This window comes from Athene noctua, chromosome 8 (genome assembly GCF_965140245.1).
Source record: "Athene noctua chromosome 8, bAthNoc1.hap1.1, whole genome shotgun sequence".
In the NCBI taxonomy this organism is placed as follows: domain Eukaryota; kingdom Metazoa; phylum Chordata; class Aves; order Strigiformes; family Strigidae; genus Athene; species Athene noctua.
This window is the reverse complement of record NC_134044.1, coordinates 3,543,407-3,560,530: the sequence shown is the minus strand read 5'-3', so window position 1 is coordinate 3,560,530 and position 17,124 is coordinate 3,543,407. Positions and strand designations below refer to the sequence as shown.

The following is a 17,124-nucleotide window of genomic DNA, read 5'->3' as shown; positions in this document are numbered from 1 at the left end:
ACAGATATTGTTTATGTTGAGAATCAGTCAAATGTGACTTGCAAACTGTTGTGAGCACCAAAAAAAGCAATCATTAATTTTTAAGAACAGTGTATTGATCCTATTTGAGAAGTAATTCTTTGTTGAAGGTCTATTACACTTCAATCTCATGATTTTTAATTGAGGGGTTCTTGCACTGTCATCCATTATGAATGCTGAGAAAAGTTTAATATTGGATCTCTTATTAATTCTGTAACATGATCACCCAGAACAAAGAGCATGAAAAAGCTGGCAACTCAGTAAATTATGTAATTTGAGGCTAATCCAAGGCCCTATGAAAGAGCAATGAAAAACTGAAGCACAATAACGTTAGGGAATAAAATCCTCAACTAAGGGGCTTAACCAAGGTAACAGAAACCAATACATGCATCTGATAAAGCACATTAGCCTGAATGATAAGCTGCATGTCAATTAATTCCTTGATCTTTCTGCTTCCACTGCTTTGGGTGGTACACTAGTGCTTGTATTAACATGGGACTTCTTTTGGCACATCTGTATCCCTATCTCATACTACAAATATTTTTTCATTGAAAAGCCTTTACATAACAGTAACTATTTGTTCATTAATCAAGGCTTGAGTCAAAACAAGAACACCACCTTCTGTTAACATCTTTGTGGTCTCCACCTTGTCTTCGAAGATAGAGAAATGGTCCTCCCACTTACTGGGACACTAGTCTCTAACACAGCAATACGCAAACATAAATTACTATTTTAAAAGAATTTTTTAATATTAAAGCTTCATAAAGATTGCAAGTCTCTTGCCTCTATCATACTGTGCTACAGAGCTTTTAGCCACCTAACATCAAACTAGAAAAGAAATAGAAAAAGAGACTTAAGAGGAGCCACCAGATACTACAGAAAGCTTCACGATTTGAGAATAAGCACACAATCCGTCACAATGAACCAGGACTTTCAACAAAGCACACGGGGACACCATCTTCTCTAGAAAATGGCTCACAGAAGATGCATTCCAAAGTCCTGATCATTAGTAGTTGCCACAAACGAGATATGCTCTATACTAGCTGAAGCATTAACCTCCACCTTCAGGCAGAATTCAGCTTCAGCAAGGACATCTTGCATACAGTAAATTCTTCTCAATTTCACCTGAGGGATACATCTTATGCTAAATTGACATGCAGTATTTTTGTCACAGTCTTGATCAGAAATGTGGTACATTCTATAGTCTGAACGTGGAAGTGTTGTAATTTTATCACAAGAACAGGAAAGAGCTAAATAAATAAAATGGAATCAACTGTGGTAGATACTACCTTTATATCCATGTGTCTCTTGTAAAAAATGCAGTCCTGAAATCTCTGTAGTACTATTTTTCCCAATTTTCATTTTTTTCAAAAAGGTCTCTGAATATTAAGATACACGGAAAGTCTGAAGTTTCACTATTGGCATTTAAAGATGAACAGTCTCAGAGCAATTTAGTTATTTTTACAAGTAACCTCTTTTTAAGGAAAACAAGCAACACCTTAGTCTTAACTTTCAATTGAAAGAACAGAAAAATAAAAGCACTCTTTAAATTTAGAGAGGATTGGGAGGACTTTGAAAGCAAACATGGTGATTTAAGACTCCTAACGCATGTACAACCATGGTAATCTGGAAAACTATTAAAATGAAAACTTATGCTACTCAAAAAAAAATATGGACAGCTAAGCAGGGAATAAAATACATTCCTGTCAACTTTTAATTGCAACTGAATCTCTCTGGTTTTGTTTGTCTTGAAAGTCAACTTGCAATTGTCTTCTGATCTATGTTTTATCAATATGGTCACTAGGACGATATTTAGCCAAGACTCCTTCAGCAAAGACCAAAAGATCCTCTGGGTCCTCAAAAGACAAGACTAATTTTCAGCAAGCTTTTACTAGTACACAACCTCTCACTAAGCAGAGCTGTGGTACATGCATGTGGAAACACTCCACAAAGAAAGAGAAAGGTCATACCAGAGAACAACCAACGCATGATCCCACGAAGCAGAAAATCACTGCTGTTACCATACAACCAGTTGACAACTGCTTGAGAGACTTGCTTGAACATTCTCACCACTCTCAGAATACAGCTTTTACCTAAACGGGTATGTTCCATCTCCAAGATGACAACCTATTTCAGTTCAAGTGCAGCTGAACATTCGAACAGACATACTGGGTCACAATTAAGGATCCGGTATTCTGCATGAACGTGGCCAGCGTGAAGCATTTAAGAAAGAGAAGAGGAATGGCAGAGAGGGGGACCAGATGATAACCTGAATGAACAGAAGATCTGTATGATGAAAAACTAATTTGACAGACAGTAAATCCATCAGTATGGGAGCCTCAGAACATTGCTGCTGGAATCTACATCACATTCAAAAAAATAGGTCACAAGGTCCAGGAGCCCTAGGTACCAAAATAGCACACACCAAGAATGTTTAAAAGCTGCACTGAAAAGGCATATTGCCACAGCACACCTGTTAATCAGTAAAGGTTCCTTTCACAGAGGTACAGGAATTTGTAGACATCACAGTTTAATAAATAGAACCTACTTACTGTAGATTTTTCTTATCTAAAACATTTAAATGTCTAACAGTGAAAACAACACAAAATACAAAAACCAACACTTTGAGAACACATTTAGGTAGCCTGGCACAGTATCATGAATCTTGTATCAACAACATACTTGGAGCAATAGGAAAGGTTTGTGTACATGTAGATCCCTTCCCCAAAACACACCCTGCTCCTCCCTCCCATTTTCTGCCCATACAGTTAACAAAACCATACCTGGATCTTTTCGCCCTGGTTTTTCAAAGCGTCTGTCTCCCCTAGAAAGGCAGAATAGAAGTTTCAAATAAGGTTTTGGAACTACTCCACTCATTTTAGCTATGGCTTTTTTTTTTTTCTGGCACTTTTACTTGACAGGGGTTTTTTTTTAAAATCAAGAGCTTGATGGACAGCATCAGTCCAAGCAACAACTGAAATTTTCGGGAACACTGATACACATACAGCCTTTGGCATCTAGGTACATTGTGAAATGTGACCCTAAGTACTGTCAGCAAAGTTGAGGCTAAAATTGATGCGAATCCTTCAACAACCCATATTTTCACCCATCATCCTACCACAACTGTCATAATTCATATTCTCTTAAAAGTAGTTCCTTCTTCCCAGGAACTCAGCAGAAAAATTCTTTGTAAAAAACGCCCTTTTACTTGCTCCTGAGTTTTAGAAACATTACTGTGTTGACTCCATCTTAGAAATTCAGACACTCCACTCAGAGATTCACCTAATCACCTTTCCTGAAGTGTTTTTATGAAGTCAAAAGGTACAAATGGAAGCTAAGCAGATGTATGTAAAAAAACCCCAAAACTTTAAGGGCTAGAGTTCTGTTACCTTTCCTCCCAACTCTGTGATCTGTGCATTTCCCTGCCCCCTCCTCGCCCAAATCCACCCTCCACTTCATCAAAACTTCTTTGGTAGAAACCGCTTTCTCCTCGGCCTCTGCCTGAAAAGACAAAAAACACAAGTGTTTGTACAAATAATAATAAAAGTTGAAAGAATCAGGTAGGTTTTCCCTTCCTGGTGACCCTGTGAACTGATCTTGCAGTCTTAAGCCCCAGTGAAATTATCTGGGGCAAAGGGAAAAAGGAACACAGACTAAAGAAAGAGTCGCACATAAAAAAAATTCTTAAAGAAGCACAAGATCAGACAGACCAGGCAAGCAATTCTGAAATAAATACTATGCAGAAAAACAGAAAAAAAGATACTTACCCAACAGAAATTACCATACAAAGATGCACTGTTCACACAATATCTACACAGTACACGTGTGCTTTACACTCGCAAAAATCACACTGCTTTTAACAGCAGAATCCAGTCTAATGGTACTGCACTGCAGATATACTCATTATTACTGCTGCCAAGGTTAATAAAGGAGAAGGAAGCTTCACCACCATTAAGTTCTAGTGATTCCCAGCAGAAATCTCCCCCAGGAGCAGTGGGGAGAAAAGAAGGATCACAGGATGGGTATAAGCAGGACACCACAAAGAACACCAACAGCTACAGAATAAAAGTTACCCTCTTTACTTTTTCAAGAACTGATTCTCCATAGGTGGCTACCAGGTATCAAGCCTCAAGCTAAAAAGTTAGAGATGTATCCTCAAGTAAAGCATCTTGAAGCACATCTTCAGTGTTTGGGTAGGCGTGGGGTGTTTGGTTTTTTAAAAAAAAGAAAAGAAAGAAAAAAAAGAAAAACAACACCCACACACATCCCCAGACCTTCAAGATAGCTTCCAGCACTGGTTAGATTAATGGCTGGGGTGAAGCTTCCAGATCTACAAAAGATAAACACTGCTTCACAAAGTGCTACAGCAGAAGAAATGAGAGGTTTTTATCAGCTAACTTACCATTTCAAGTATCTCACAGAAAGAAGACAAAGTGAAACACATCAGTCAGCTGGGTTTCAGGATAATGCCTTTCCTACATACACATGCAGTCTCTATAGTCAAATCCAAGAACCTAAAAAGCACCATATAAAGGGAATTCTTGGCTGTGAAACTATCACAAACCTCAATCCTTCCAAATGTCTCTCTTCCTGGCCTCAAGAAAACTAAAACCTCAAAGGACGAGGTGCAAACCTGGCCAGGGATCTGGAGGAATAAGACAGAATGACCAAGTGAAACAGGAAATAAACACCTTGAGAATGGACTCCAGTCTCTCTAGTCTTCTGAAAAAAAGCAGTAACAACAAAACTCTACATCTAAAAATCTAAAGACCCCTGGATGCATCAAGGAATTGTACCATATTTTAGTGTCTTATGAAAAGAGGCTCTAAAAAAATGGAAATAATCAAGGCAGCTGCAACAGTTTCTCTACTATTCTATACCAATCTCTTGCAAAAAAACTTGTTTTCCAGGCAGAGAAAAAGAAAAGTGATCCCCAGATAATTCAGTCAGGCTCCTCAAATACACAGTGATTTCACATCAGGCAGTACAGGCTGCAGGATGTATAAGGAAGCCACAGAGTATCTGTATGATTTCTCCTTCTGCTTCAGAAACAGGATTTAAACATCCTCTTTAGACAAAACTAACCTGTTCCTAGCACCAGCAATGCAGTTCAGTGGCAGACCTCCTTATCAGAGATGTGGACTTCCTCAGTTTCAGGGATGCTTAAGTTCAGATGGAGACTTGACAAACTCATAAAAGATAAATAACACTGATATTTAGTAAACACAGAGACCACTCTGGTTCAGGAAATACCCTGAGCTGCCAATGTCTGGAAGCTGAGCATTTATGGGCTGCTTCTTCATCTTTGTATTTTTACGTAGCCCTTATTCTTTCTCTTACCAAGGTGTCTTCTTTTGGCTGTTGCTGGAGACAAGACTATTGAGTTAAACAATCCCTTGCCTGATTCAGCATAGCTGCTCTTACACAAACTCAGGTGGAGACAGAGGAGAGTGACTGAGCACTCAAGGCAAGAGAGGAGAGATTAGCATTAGACCTCTGACTGTACTAGAAACACAGACACGCTCTCTACGGCAAGTCTGGTACTTCAAGGTTGACCATCGTCACAAGGGCAAAGTAAGTTGCAAAGGCAAGAAAGAGTAAAGATGTGATACAACATCAAAAGTAGCACAATGTTTATCCAGTTAAGGCATTATGGGTCCCCTAAGATCCTGGAAGAGGACTCCAAGCTGTTATTCTCCACAAATAGAGCCCAGGAAAGTTTAAGCATCTCATGCAGTGACAATCTTTGCCTAGTTTCTTCACAACAGGAAAGCTCTCTTCCTTCCTCTCACAGGAGATAATAAAGCAAAAGCAGTTCACAAGAGAATGCCATAGTCAGGCAGGTCAAAGCAGAACAAAGGCAGTGACTCATCTCATGTCTCTGAGGTAGTGGAGGTGGAAAGTTGCGTATGCTTTTCCAACAGAAACAAAACCGGTTGTCCTCTTCTGTTCTGTACAGCAACATTTGCAGCGCTCCCCTTGCAGTGTGAGCAAGCATGAACACACACTGATTACTGATAGCAGACACACAACTGGCAGAGCCAAAGGCTGGCAATATGGGAAATTTCACCAGCAAATAAAGCAACTGCCCAGTATAAAGGGAAGAACAAAATCAGAGTTATTCTAACAGCAGCATGGCTTACAGCAGCTTTAAAAGTACCTGAAACAGCAGCCTGAGAAACTTCACTTAGCCCCCTCTATGTCAGGGTTCATCAGTATTTATTCCACTTGTGCTCAGCCACCAAAATGGTCTGAATTAAAAGATAACCTTGCAAACGATCCAAACAAACGATCTCAGCAATTCAGTTTAAGGCTGCCTGGAGGGGCCACACTACTCAACTCCCAGCTGTACTGATACCACATAGGACCGGTCAGAACCTGCTGAAGCCACTTCTGCCCCGACTGTGTTGCCAACCCTCCACGGCCCTACGCAAGGTACCCCATCCAGGTGCGGTAAGGAGAGGTGCCCATTCAACACCACCCAGCAGAAACCAAGTAAACCACTATGAGAGGCATACCACATTAAAAGAGATCCTACCAAGCTGCAGAAGCTAAGTAGCTAGTTAAGGAAAACTGTGGTGTACAAAGTCAGTTATTCAGCAAATATTACGTAGATGTCTGACCTGAAAGTGCACACCAGGACACAGCTAATACTGAAAACAGAACATATGAAAAATGCTTGCAGAGAGGATAAAATTGCACATATCAGCACACTGTTCACTATTCTGTTTCTGCACTTCTTGGCTTTTTTTTTTGGTAGCTAATAAATCTAGAACAACATGCTTATTTTAAACAGAGTGCCACTTCCGAAAAAATGCCTGGTACATGAGGAGCAGACTTTCTAAGTGTAGATGTTGCACAAAGTATTCAATGCAAAGTCAAAAGATGTCAATAAACCCTTCCATTGAAGAACTGAATGGAGCAGCTGTGTCGTTTGTATTTCAGTAACTCCTTGAAAACCTCAGACTGAAGACGTCAATCCACTGGATATGGTCTAATCATAACAGCCAAGAGTCTCTAACCTAAAAACCAGGCAAGTCTGAATTTAAGTGAAAAATAAAAGACACGAGCAAGAGGGCAAAAAGCAGCACACACTGTCATTCTAATTGTCATCACAAAAAAACAAAAAACGAACACAATACAACATGCAAATTCTTGAAATTACAGCATGACTGGAGTTTAGGATCCATGATCCATAATACTGTGTGGGAAGAGCTGGATAACTGTAGTTAACTACTGCTGTTCAGGTATGAGAACTTGCCACTTCCACACCATTTACACACTTACCAACAGCAGCAAAGACAGATGACAAAGGGGAAAAGAGGGTGGGAGGGGAAAGAGCTCTATCAGGAAGCAAAGCACCCTTCATAAGGGTCTTAACCAAAAAGGGAGAACAGCTACAAAGCAAGGTGTCTGTAAGCTTACAGCCCATTCCAGGGACTATTTAAATCTCTCCTCATCTGAGGCTCTTATTCATGAATGTTGACATTCCAGTCCTGCCAGCACAAAGCACAGGGCTTAACTGCGCACCACAGGGAGCTCCCAGGAAAACAAGTCAATTAGAAAAAAGGTCACGTGCAAGTACTTGGTTTCTTTAGAGAATGTAACTTCAGAACTAAATAAAACGTGTGGAGACAGAAATCCAAAACAAGACACATACAGTATTAGTGATGGCACTTGCACACTGCAAATGGATTTTAACAGTTACGCCAAGTTGTATTTCAGCACACAGGGATAAAAACTTTAAAAAAAAAATTAAAGCGACTTCCACACTGTAATCATTTTCACATCAGCTCAACGTAATCACTGTCAGTAAGACTTGGGGTGACTACTGACAAAGTATTTACTGTTACATTGTAGTTTTAGCTACTGATAGAAGTCACATTTAGAGTTTGAACAGTAACTTCCCTTTCCCAGCAGGTCACCCAGTCTTCCCTTTGCTGATCTGTCAGAGTTCCTCTCATGCTCCCCAGTGCTGGAACACAATTCTGGGACTTGTGCCTCAGCAATGGAACTCAACAAATCTAATTGTATATGCAAATTCTTCCCTGAAGTTACTGTTTTGCAAGTCACTTCAAGACAGTAATCTTGAGTTGGTAAAGTTAAGTCTGCACTGATCAGCAGAAGCTTTATTGCATACAATGATGTAAAATAGAGTTTGTGAAAAACACCAGATAACCTTTTGAATCCAGGCAGTTTTGCAGTGCAATAAAGAAAAATATTTTCCAACTGTTAAGTGAAGCAGTTCATCTAGTGAACAAACTCTGAAGAAATTCCAAGTAACTTGAAAAACAGAACTGCATTTAAAACTTGCTACTTGCAAGCAACATGTTAGTTTTGTTATTTAGACGTCAACATTCCAACACTGAGCTCTTCATAAAAAGCTACTAGAAACAAAGTTCTTAATTACAAGAACATCATGTGTATAATTATAAAAAAAATGTACAAAATGTACAGTTTTGTCCTGGCAGAAGCCCTAATTTGTTGACAGAGTATAGAAACTTTGAGAAGATTCATCATGCCTAAAGCCCAAAACTAATTGCTCACAAAATGAAAAGGGGAAGAGTGGAAGAAACAAGAAGCAACCAGCATCAAGGAGAGAGGGAAAGCTCAGTAATTTACTGAAGAAATTTACTGGAGAAAAGTGTCACTGACAGCTTAGCAGAAGATAAGAGTAACAAAGTAGAGTAACAAGCACAGCAGATGATTCATACAAATTAAGAGAAAAAGATCAAATGATGAAAACAAAACCAAGTGAAAAAGATGAGTTTTGCAAAGTTCTTGAGCTGATATTTCGTAACATCTCTTAGAAATGAAGCATGAAAAGCCAGGGATATATGAAGTAGACACTTTCAGTCTTAATACTGCATAGACTTTAAGTTCTGTCAACTTAATGAAAACTGTAATGAAAAACTTCATTGCCAAACAAAATTTCCATGCATACAAATTCAGTAATAGAATTACTGGATGAGAAGCCAAGTTCTGCTATATTTAACCCTATGACCTCACTGAAACTAGTGGGGGCAATTAAAAAACAACCCACTGCTCACTGTATAAGGATGACATTCATTGGTAATGGTCACAGTATCTCAATATTGAATCTAGAGAGCACACTAGTGGTCATACTATCTCAAATCACCAAGTCTTAAGTAGCATTCATTTCATTTGCAGAATTAAGCCTTAATCCATCTAAAAAAAGTAGTTAATGCATGTATTCCAAGAAAAAGTGAAACATGGATGGTAGCAATGCAATAAGCACATTAAAAGCTCACAGCAAAAAAGCAACAGCTTTCAAATGTACAACAAAAATATAACAATATGTGTTATCTATGTATGTGCACATACTTTTTTTTTTTTAAATTAAGCCCTGAGCATTTGTGCAAAAACAATGCCAAATAAAGAAGGGGAAGCGACAGGGAAACCTGGAGATAGCCTTGTAAAAATTTAAACCCATGTGCCTTAGCTGGAAAGCTACCCTGAGAGGACAGATGACAATATACAAATATCTGAAAGATGTAACCCAAGAAGAAAGCAGGATTAAGAAGTGAGAACAGAAATGAGAGCACAAATTAAGTTGGAGCAAATATCTGGTCGAGCACTTAATTATGTATGGAAGTGATTTCTGAAGATGTTATTGACAATATCACTAGTTAAGAACATTTAGAATTAGAAAGGACCTTAAGAGAAACCTCAGCTAAGCACCTGCAAAAACAGAGTTCCATGATTCATTTACTCCTGATGATATTTCCCAGTTATTAGCTTCTTAGTATTCTAAATGTAACCCATCATGTTGATACATAACACACCCAAAATAGTGTTCACAGCAGTATGCACATTGAAAGGGAACTGCTAAGATAAATTCTAGATTTAACAATTTGGTTTGAATCTAATGATACGGCTTGAGGACATTTTCTCAATTGATTTGCAAATGTTTGAGGTGATCCAGGATGAGACAATGACTACAGTGATGCACTAAAATTGGCAAGACTCAAATTTCTCCCAAATTCAATTATGTCTTGCCATTAACCTTCTACAGTTTATTCTCAGGATGTTAATAAATAAAAATTACTTTTCAGAACACTGAACACCACCTACTACAATCTTAATTTAAATACATTTGTGGATTCTACTCCTTTCCCTATAATTTAGTTTCATACCTTTAATGCAGTTATTTCTAACAATTCTGAAACAAACAATTACCTATTTCATCTCAAAACTACCCTTCCCTTTTGCTTTCCACACCCACCAACCTGACAAAGGCACATAACAGGTACCAGACATGCACTAAGGTGTGCACAACAATCACTGAACACAATATTCATTCTCTAACACCATCTTATTGGAAGTGTTTCAAAGCTTTAAGGGAAAAGAAACTGGGCATGAGAGAATCAGGCTATAACCAAGCTCCATCTAAGATCTTTCAGAAGCTTTAACCTGAATCACCAGCACACATTGCAGCACCTTCCACTAACAGCTCACCTCGACCTCTAGAGGAACTTCGACCTCGAGGAGCCCCTACCACCGTTCCTCCTCCACGTCCCGTCAACCGCAGGACAGCAGCACTGTTTACAGACATCGAGAAATTTCTCTGCCAAGAAGAAGAAAGAGCCAAGGTGAGATTTTATAAAAACAAACAAAACCAGAAACACTTACCATTATCCTAATTTTAGCTTAATACCAATTTTGCTTTCCTTATGTTCATTACAAATTCTCTACAACTAACTAACGCTAACAGGGAAAAGGATTCCTCAGAGACATGAGTAGCTGAAGCAGTTTATAAAAGGATCTTGGTCAATGTTAGCGCCTCCAAGTTACTTACCTGAAATTTCCATGCTCTAAAGGTAGCAAGTGAGCACCTATTCCTTTATCAGATGATTCCAGCTCGGAAGTGATTAGAACATCAGGAGCTTTAAACACAGCCATTGAGTTGCAAAAAGAGATTGGCACCTGCCTATACCTGACATCATTAATTAATACCAGTTCTAAACTTATTTCTTAAGCAAAGCAGGAACATGTAAAGAGCAACAGAACTTGAATAAAATTGTATTTACCAATCTCCTTTGCAGAAGACAGTCTTTTTTTTCCTCTAAATATATCACAGGAGTAACATGTTTTGGGGAAAACTAAGTGTATTTATGACTTATGAAATTTAAGTGATACTCATTTTAGTAAGACAATAAACACCAGTAAAAATCAACTTTATTTTAAAATTAAATAATTGCTAAAGAAAAAACTATTTCAATAAAGAATGGATAATTATAACCAACTCTGGCCCCATTCTCTGAGCACAAGTAGCTGGAAAACTGGGCCAAAGAATGCAGGAGCGTGACCAGAAACATTAAGGAGTGAATTCACACACACTTTCTGAAGGCAAGTGTTAAATAATTAGAATGCAAAGGACTCCAAACAGTTGTTATATCAGGCTTCTTGATAAGAACTTAAAGGAGGCAAATTGCTCACATGAACTCATCTGAATTACTGTGCCTTTGAAGGTCTTTAGAGAACAATGAGACAAGAAATTATATACTGTTTAAAATCTAAATGGCTAACATCAAAGCCAACAGACATCTGAAGGAGTTTTAAACCATTTCAGAAACAAGCCTAACTGCTTCATATGTTCTAATTCTACAAAGGTGATCTTCCTTCAAGACAGAACTGGTAACTAAGTAAACTTGAGGAGGGAAAAATATCCAGCCATGCATGGCAAAACAGCAAGGTCAGCCTCCAGTAAATCAGATTCTGTTTTCCTAGCTATCTCTTAAAAGTTTAAAGCAACCATTTAAACAGCAAGTCAAAATGAACCACCTCCATTTGCCTCTAAGGAAATCACCACTTTTCCTGCTGTTGATACTTCTGCTTTTTTGTGAAGCAGTGAAATATTTTACTGCAGGAACAACTTTAAGCTATTGACCAGATTCATTGTCTTGCATAGGAGATTCCTTAGTTTTTGATGCCTTATTTTCCCAATAAGAACAATCTCACTTCCTTAGCCATTTTTTTAAATTTTATTTTACTTGTCTACCTCTAGTCTGAAGAAATTCTCCCTTCCCTCTGCAGAGACTGCTGTGGTGAAGATGCAATCCTTGTAATGTGCACAGTGATAATAATCCACATGGTAAGATCACAGTAACAAAAAATCAAAGTCAAAAAAGCAAAACACCCTACTATCAATTACCATATTATTTCAATGTCCATCCCTGACAATACACAAAGAGCAAAGCTGTCCTAAAACAAGGGCTCAGGTAATCCTTTTGTAGCAAGTGGAAAACATCCCAAGAAACAGATGTCAAACATAACCAATGAGGACAAAAAAAAAAATCTCCATTATATTCAGCAAGAGTTTGAGACTCCCTTACTCCAGAAGCAGATACGATTAAGACAACTGAATTCTTTGCTAATGCAAGTAGGAACAAGGACAGGGGGAAAGGCAAGGGAACATATACTGTATTTTGCCAGTGATCAGCGGTGGAAAACCTCTGTTAAAGGTTTCTATCTACCTCTAGATAGATATAAACCTACAGAAACCTTCTTCTCTTCAAAAGACAGCTCCCTGAAAACAGATCTTAGACAAGTCTATGATATCCTATAACAAAACTTACAAGGTGAATCAGTTGAGCTCTAGGTGAGCTCAGCATCCTTACCACCAGGAAGATGACATTCTGCATTAAAAGGATAAAAAGGACCAGCAATTCCAGCCAAAGCCTATCTACACCTTGTAAGAGGGAATACTGTAGCCATAAGAATCTGACTAGTTAAATTCCACAGGACTAAACAAATTTAAGCTTAAATTCATATAGCTGACTATCTATTATCCACCTCTAGATAACACATTTTTAAATCAGCTTGAGACAAGTTCTTCCTAGACATATTACACAGACAACTACAATGCTATCAGGTGCATAACTCTCAGGTTGCAAGGAAAAGCTCCTCTGAAACCAAGCCTAGAGTAAGCCTGATGAGTTCAGCTTCAGCTGAACACTACCCCAAGGTCCATGTGTTCTGACCAGCCTGTTCTCTACAGGATTTCCAGCACTCAAAGGCATTTTAAACTCCTTTTTATCAATCTCAGGTGAAAGAGCTCTCCTGCACCACAACCTGCAGCAAAGTCATTAATATTCACCTCAAGATCACTTCTGATATTTGATGATGAACAATGTTTATTTTGTCATGGGGAACAAACACCAGGAATTTCTAGTAGCCTAAATAATGCCATTCCCTCAGTATCTCAAATCAGTCATGAAAGGGGGGGGGGGAGAAAAAAAAAAAGATCTTCAGACAAGAAAACCAGATTGTTCTCAGCCTCTGGGTTCCCAGAAAGCATTAAAGACTTTCTTAAAAAGGGAATATGGATCTCTTCTTTCAGATTAAGATTTTTGTGGAGGTTGTAGAGAACTATTAAACCAACCATGAAGACTCCTGTAAGGTTACAGGTGAAAAGGAGCAGAAAAACACAGTGCTGCAGCAGACACCAACTACTTAGAAGTTTTCAAGACTGATGAAACACTGGGCCTACAGCAGAGGACCACCTATACCTGAAGCTCAGCAGCACTTACCATCTCATCTGTACCAAGAGTCAACTCAGCACACTTTCAATACCATAGCCTTAAACTCCTATTATTCCTCTTGGAGAGTATCTTGACAATCACCAGAAGTCAATGGTCCCCTTTAACCATATCAAGCTCACAGTTTACTGCTAAAGGACTCACTATGCATCGGAAAAAAAATATGTCCAAAGGTAATTAACACCAAGGTTCAAAATTTTAGTGTGCTACAGTATGTCTGACTGAACATTTCCAGGGCTTGCTGCCTGAAGCCCTCCTTCCCCCTGAAGAATGGAAGGTGGGCTAAGATTTCCCATAAAAGCATATTCTCAATCTCAGTTGCCTTTTAAGACTAACTATGATATGAGACTGTATTCACGTGAACTTAAATATGACTGCTGATTAAAAGCTAAACTATTAGTATGTCAAAGGACAGCATCCTAAAAAATACACAAGAAATATGAATCAACACTGAAGAGGATGAAATTTCAGAACAGTTGAAGATGGTATGCCAGAATACCCAGGCACAAAAAGATGATGAAAAATTCAAGAATACAATAGCATGGGGCTAAGGAAGGGAGATGCTCTGAAATCTTATGAAACTAATACTAACACTCCTCAGCCCTGCAAAAATCAGATTACACTCAAGTCAGTAAAAACATTCACTTGCTACTAGGAAACAAACAAAATCAAACTACAGTATCCTGAAGTAAGAAAAGTGCTAAGAAACATGACAAACCAGAGAGCAAAATTGCAAAATCAGACGTTCTGACAGACATCAAGAGGAAATCAATTCAGAGTCAAGTCTGAGGCATTTATCAGGAGTGGGGTGGAGTGTGTGTGGCAGATGTAGACAGTTTTCTCTGCTAGGAATCAAGTTTAAAGCAAGTGCTTTGAAACTACTCAGATCAGTCACCCTTGAAATGGCACCTTTGTGGACTACCTGTTCTGACTCTTATCTTGTTCACCAATTAATTATATACTTCTTTGTTTGGTCTCTGTAAGTAACTACTTTGTATGTAAGCAGTTACTTGATTAAGAGTACTGCACCTTCCTAAGAAACATTAACAGTCAAAAACTTCAGCACTTTCCAAAGACCACAAAACTGAAGTTACAGAATTTAGACACTTCTATTACAACAGAGAAGGTGGTCTAAAAACTGCAGAAAAATTTTCACTGATCTGAAAATTCTGTGTACTTAAAAAAAAGCCATACTTCCCACAAGATGATCCTGGATTTAACAAGTTGACTGTACTATCAACAGAACATCACAGGAAAAAAAAAATCTTTGTTCAAATTTAAGATAACTGTGCATAAATGGAATTTAAACTTTATGCTAACACAGTATGCTTTCATAATTTCTTTCCCTGAAATGTACTAATTTGAAATTTTATGATTTTTATTGAAGACTTACTCTTATTTTTCCTTTACACTAATGACAACCTGAAGATTTTTTTTTTTAAAAGAAGATACAAACCTGTTCTTCTTCTGTAAAAGGTACGAGTGCCAGTGGTGGCAGGGGCTCCTCTTGTAAAATAGGCAGAAACTCCTTATCCAGAAGGTCTGAAGGTATCTATATGAAAAGACAATAGCATACAAATATACCCAAGTATTTCCATTTCAGGGATGATGCCACATACTTTGATTTACAAAAAATTTTTTTATCCTGCTAACTGTCTCCATCTACCCGGTACACCAGTGCTTCCAATAACATTTATTGGGGTGGGTGTAACTCCACTGCAAATTTATGCACCCGAGAAAAAAGATTCTTATAGACAAAACAACCAAAGCATCCACCACCCACAACTGTAATATGTAAAGTGTCAAGATCATACACATCAGAATTCAAACTTCCACTCCACTGCAGCTCAAATTTGAACCAAGTGAAATTTCATCCGGTAAATTATGACCGTATCGCTTTAACTTCAACATCCTTTTATAGCCAGATTTTTACTTATATGTTAACAAAACAACCATATGTAGCACAGAGGTTGTATTTGATTTAAAGTCAGCATTTCCAATTTACAACCAGAAAGGAGAGTAAAACAAAAAAGTAAAGTGAAACTATAGGTGTTGTGGTAAGGCATTAGCTGGTTTTTTCTGTCTGCTAAGCCACAGAAATGCAGCGTTTAGAACACAGCCAACCCTTGCAGGAGGTTAACCTTCGCGGGAACGAAAGCACAAACGCCAACATGGTGGATGCTATCTGTTTGGTTTATTAACTGCGCAATTGCTTTACATATGCCTTTCTGTACATCGCGAGATCTTTAGTTCCTTGTTCTTTCCGTTCATTGCGAGATCTTTTCGTGTGCCTCTATTTTTCCAATACATCGCGAGATCTTTCCGAGCGCCTCTCCCTACATATAGGTATGGATTTATTAAGTAGAGAACACTGATAAACATAAGTTTTAACACTAATTTTTAATCAGTCCATCATCAGATGAAAGCTCCACCAGCAGATGTGACCTTGAGCACGTGGACAAGAAGCTGCAATTACAGCCAAGTGAGCTCTAATTATGCCAACAGAGAACTGTTTCAAAAATACCCAGTTCACAATACTAGAGATAAAGACTTCTCCCAATTTTAATTGAAGCAATGCAATCTAGGGGTTTATTTTTTCATTTGAGCATATGCTTGCAGAAGTCTTCCTGCTTTCAATCAGAGTATCTTTTAATCAGAGATGCAACTTTGCCTAATCTTCAGCCAGCAAAGATAGAAGATGACACAGTGAAAAAGGACTAGGGTGCAAGATACAGCTTAAAAACATCACATCTGGTAGTTAACTAGAAACCGTGTCAAGAGTCCTCTCAGTCTCAATAACTAGAATTGCTCGACACCATGGAAACACGTGTACATCAAAAGCAAGACATGCTCTAATAATAATGCCCTTCTGGCAAACACACAAGCAGAAAAAATTCTTTTGGACCATTCATAACCATCGGAGAGCTTCCTGTAACACAGGGTATTAATAGGATGTTTTGAATCCGTCACAACTGTAGAGGTCTTGGCATCATCTGATATAACACACACAAATTGCAAAAAACAATGACCTCTGACAGGCTTGACTTATTCAGGCATAACATCAAGGTTTAAATCACAGCTTCTCAAAGTAGAGCATGATCATTCTGCATGTTAAAGCATGGCTTTAAGCTATAACACACTTAACAGCTTTAGAAAAATCTTTGACATTCAACACCCTGGAATCCGTGTATAAGCAACGTAGAGCTCCCAGCACTGTATGAAAATGTCAGCACAGTCAAGGCAGGGTAAGAACATGGAGGTATGTGCACACATCTATATGCAAAGATAAAGGCACAACCTGACATCATTTCTTGCAGTCCCTCCCTGACTCGAGGGTAAGGCTCTTGGAGGGATTCAGACTTTCAAGTCACTATGTGCCTGCTGCAACAATAAACCAACCTCTGTCACCATCTACAGAAAAACCTGATACTTACAAATGCATCATTTGCCTGAATCACACGAATAAAGCATTTGACTGAAATGCTCTCCGAAATGTGACTTTTGTATCACTGAAAACCTTTGTTTGAAATTAAACCAAAGGGAA

At 38.4% G+C, this 17,124-nt stretch overlaps 1 protein-coding gene across 1 annotated transcript in view; it reads right to left on the bottom strand.

The window, feature by feature from the left end:
- The window catches only part of GIGYF2 (GRB10 interacting GYF protein 2), a 76,035-nt gene that overhangs the window by 43,043 nt on the left and 15,868 nt on the right, over positions 1-17,124 (bottom strand). The window contains exons 4-7 of the mRNA XM_074911777.1: positions 15,037-15,132; positions 10,498-10,606; positions 3,408-3,519; positions 2,802-2,842 (exon numbers count right to left, since the gene is read on the bottom strand). Coding sequence (XP_074767878.1) covers positions 2,802-2,842; positions 3,408-3,519; positions 10,498-10,606; positions 15,037-15,132 — 358 coding nt within the window. The remainder of the gene's footprint in view (positions 1-2,801; positions 2,843-3,407; positions 3,520-10,497; positions 10,607-15,036; positions 15,133-17,124) is intronic.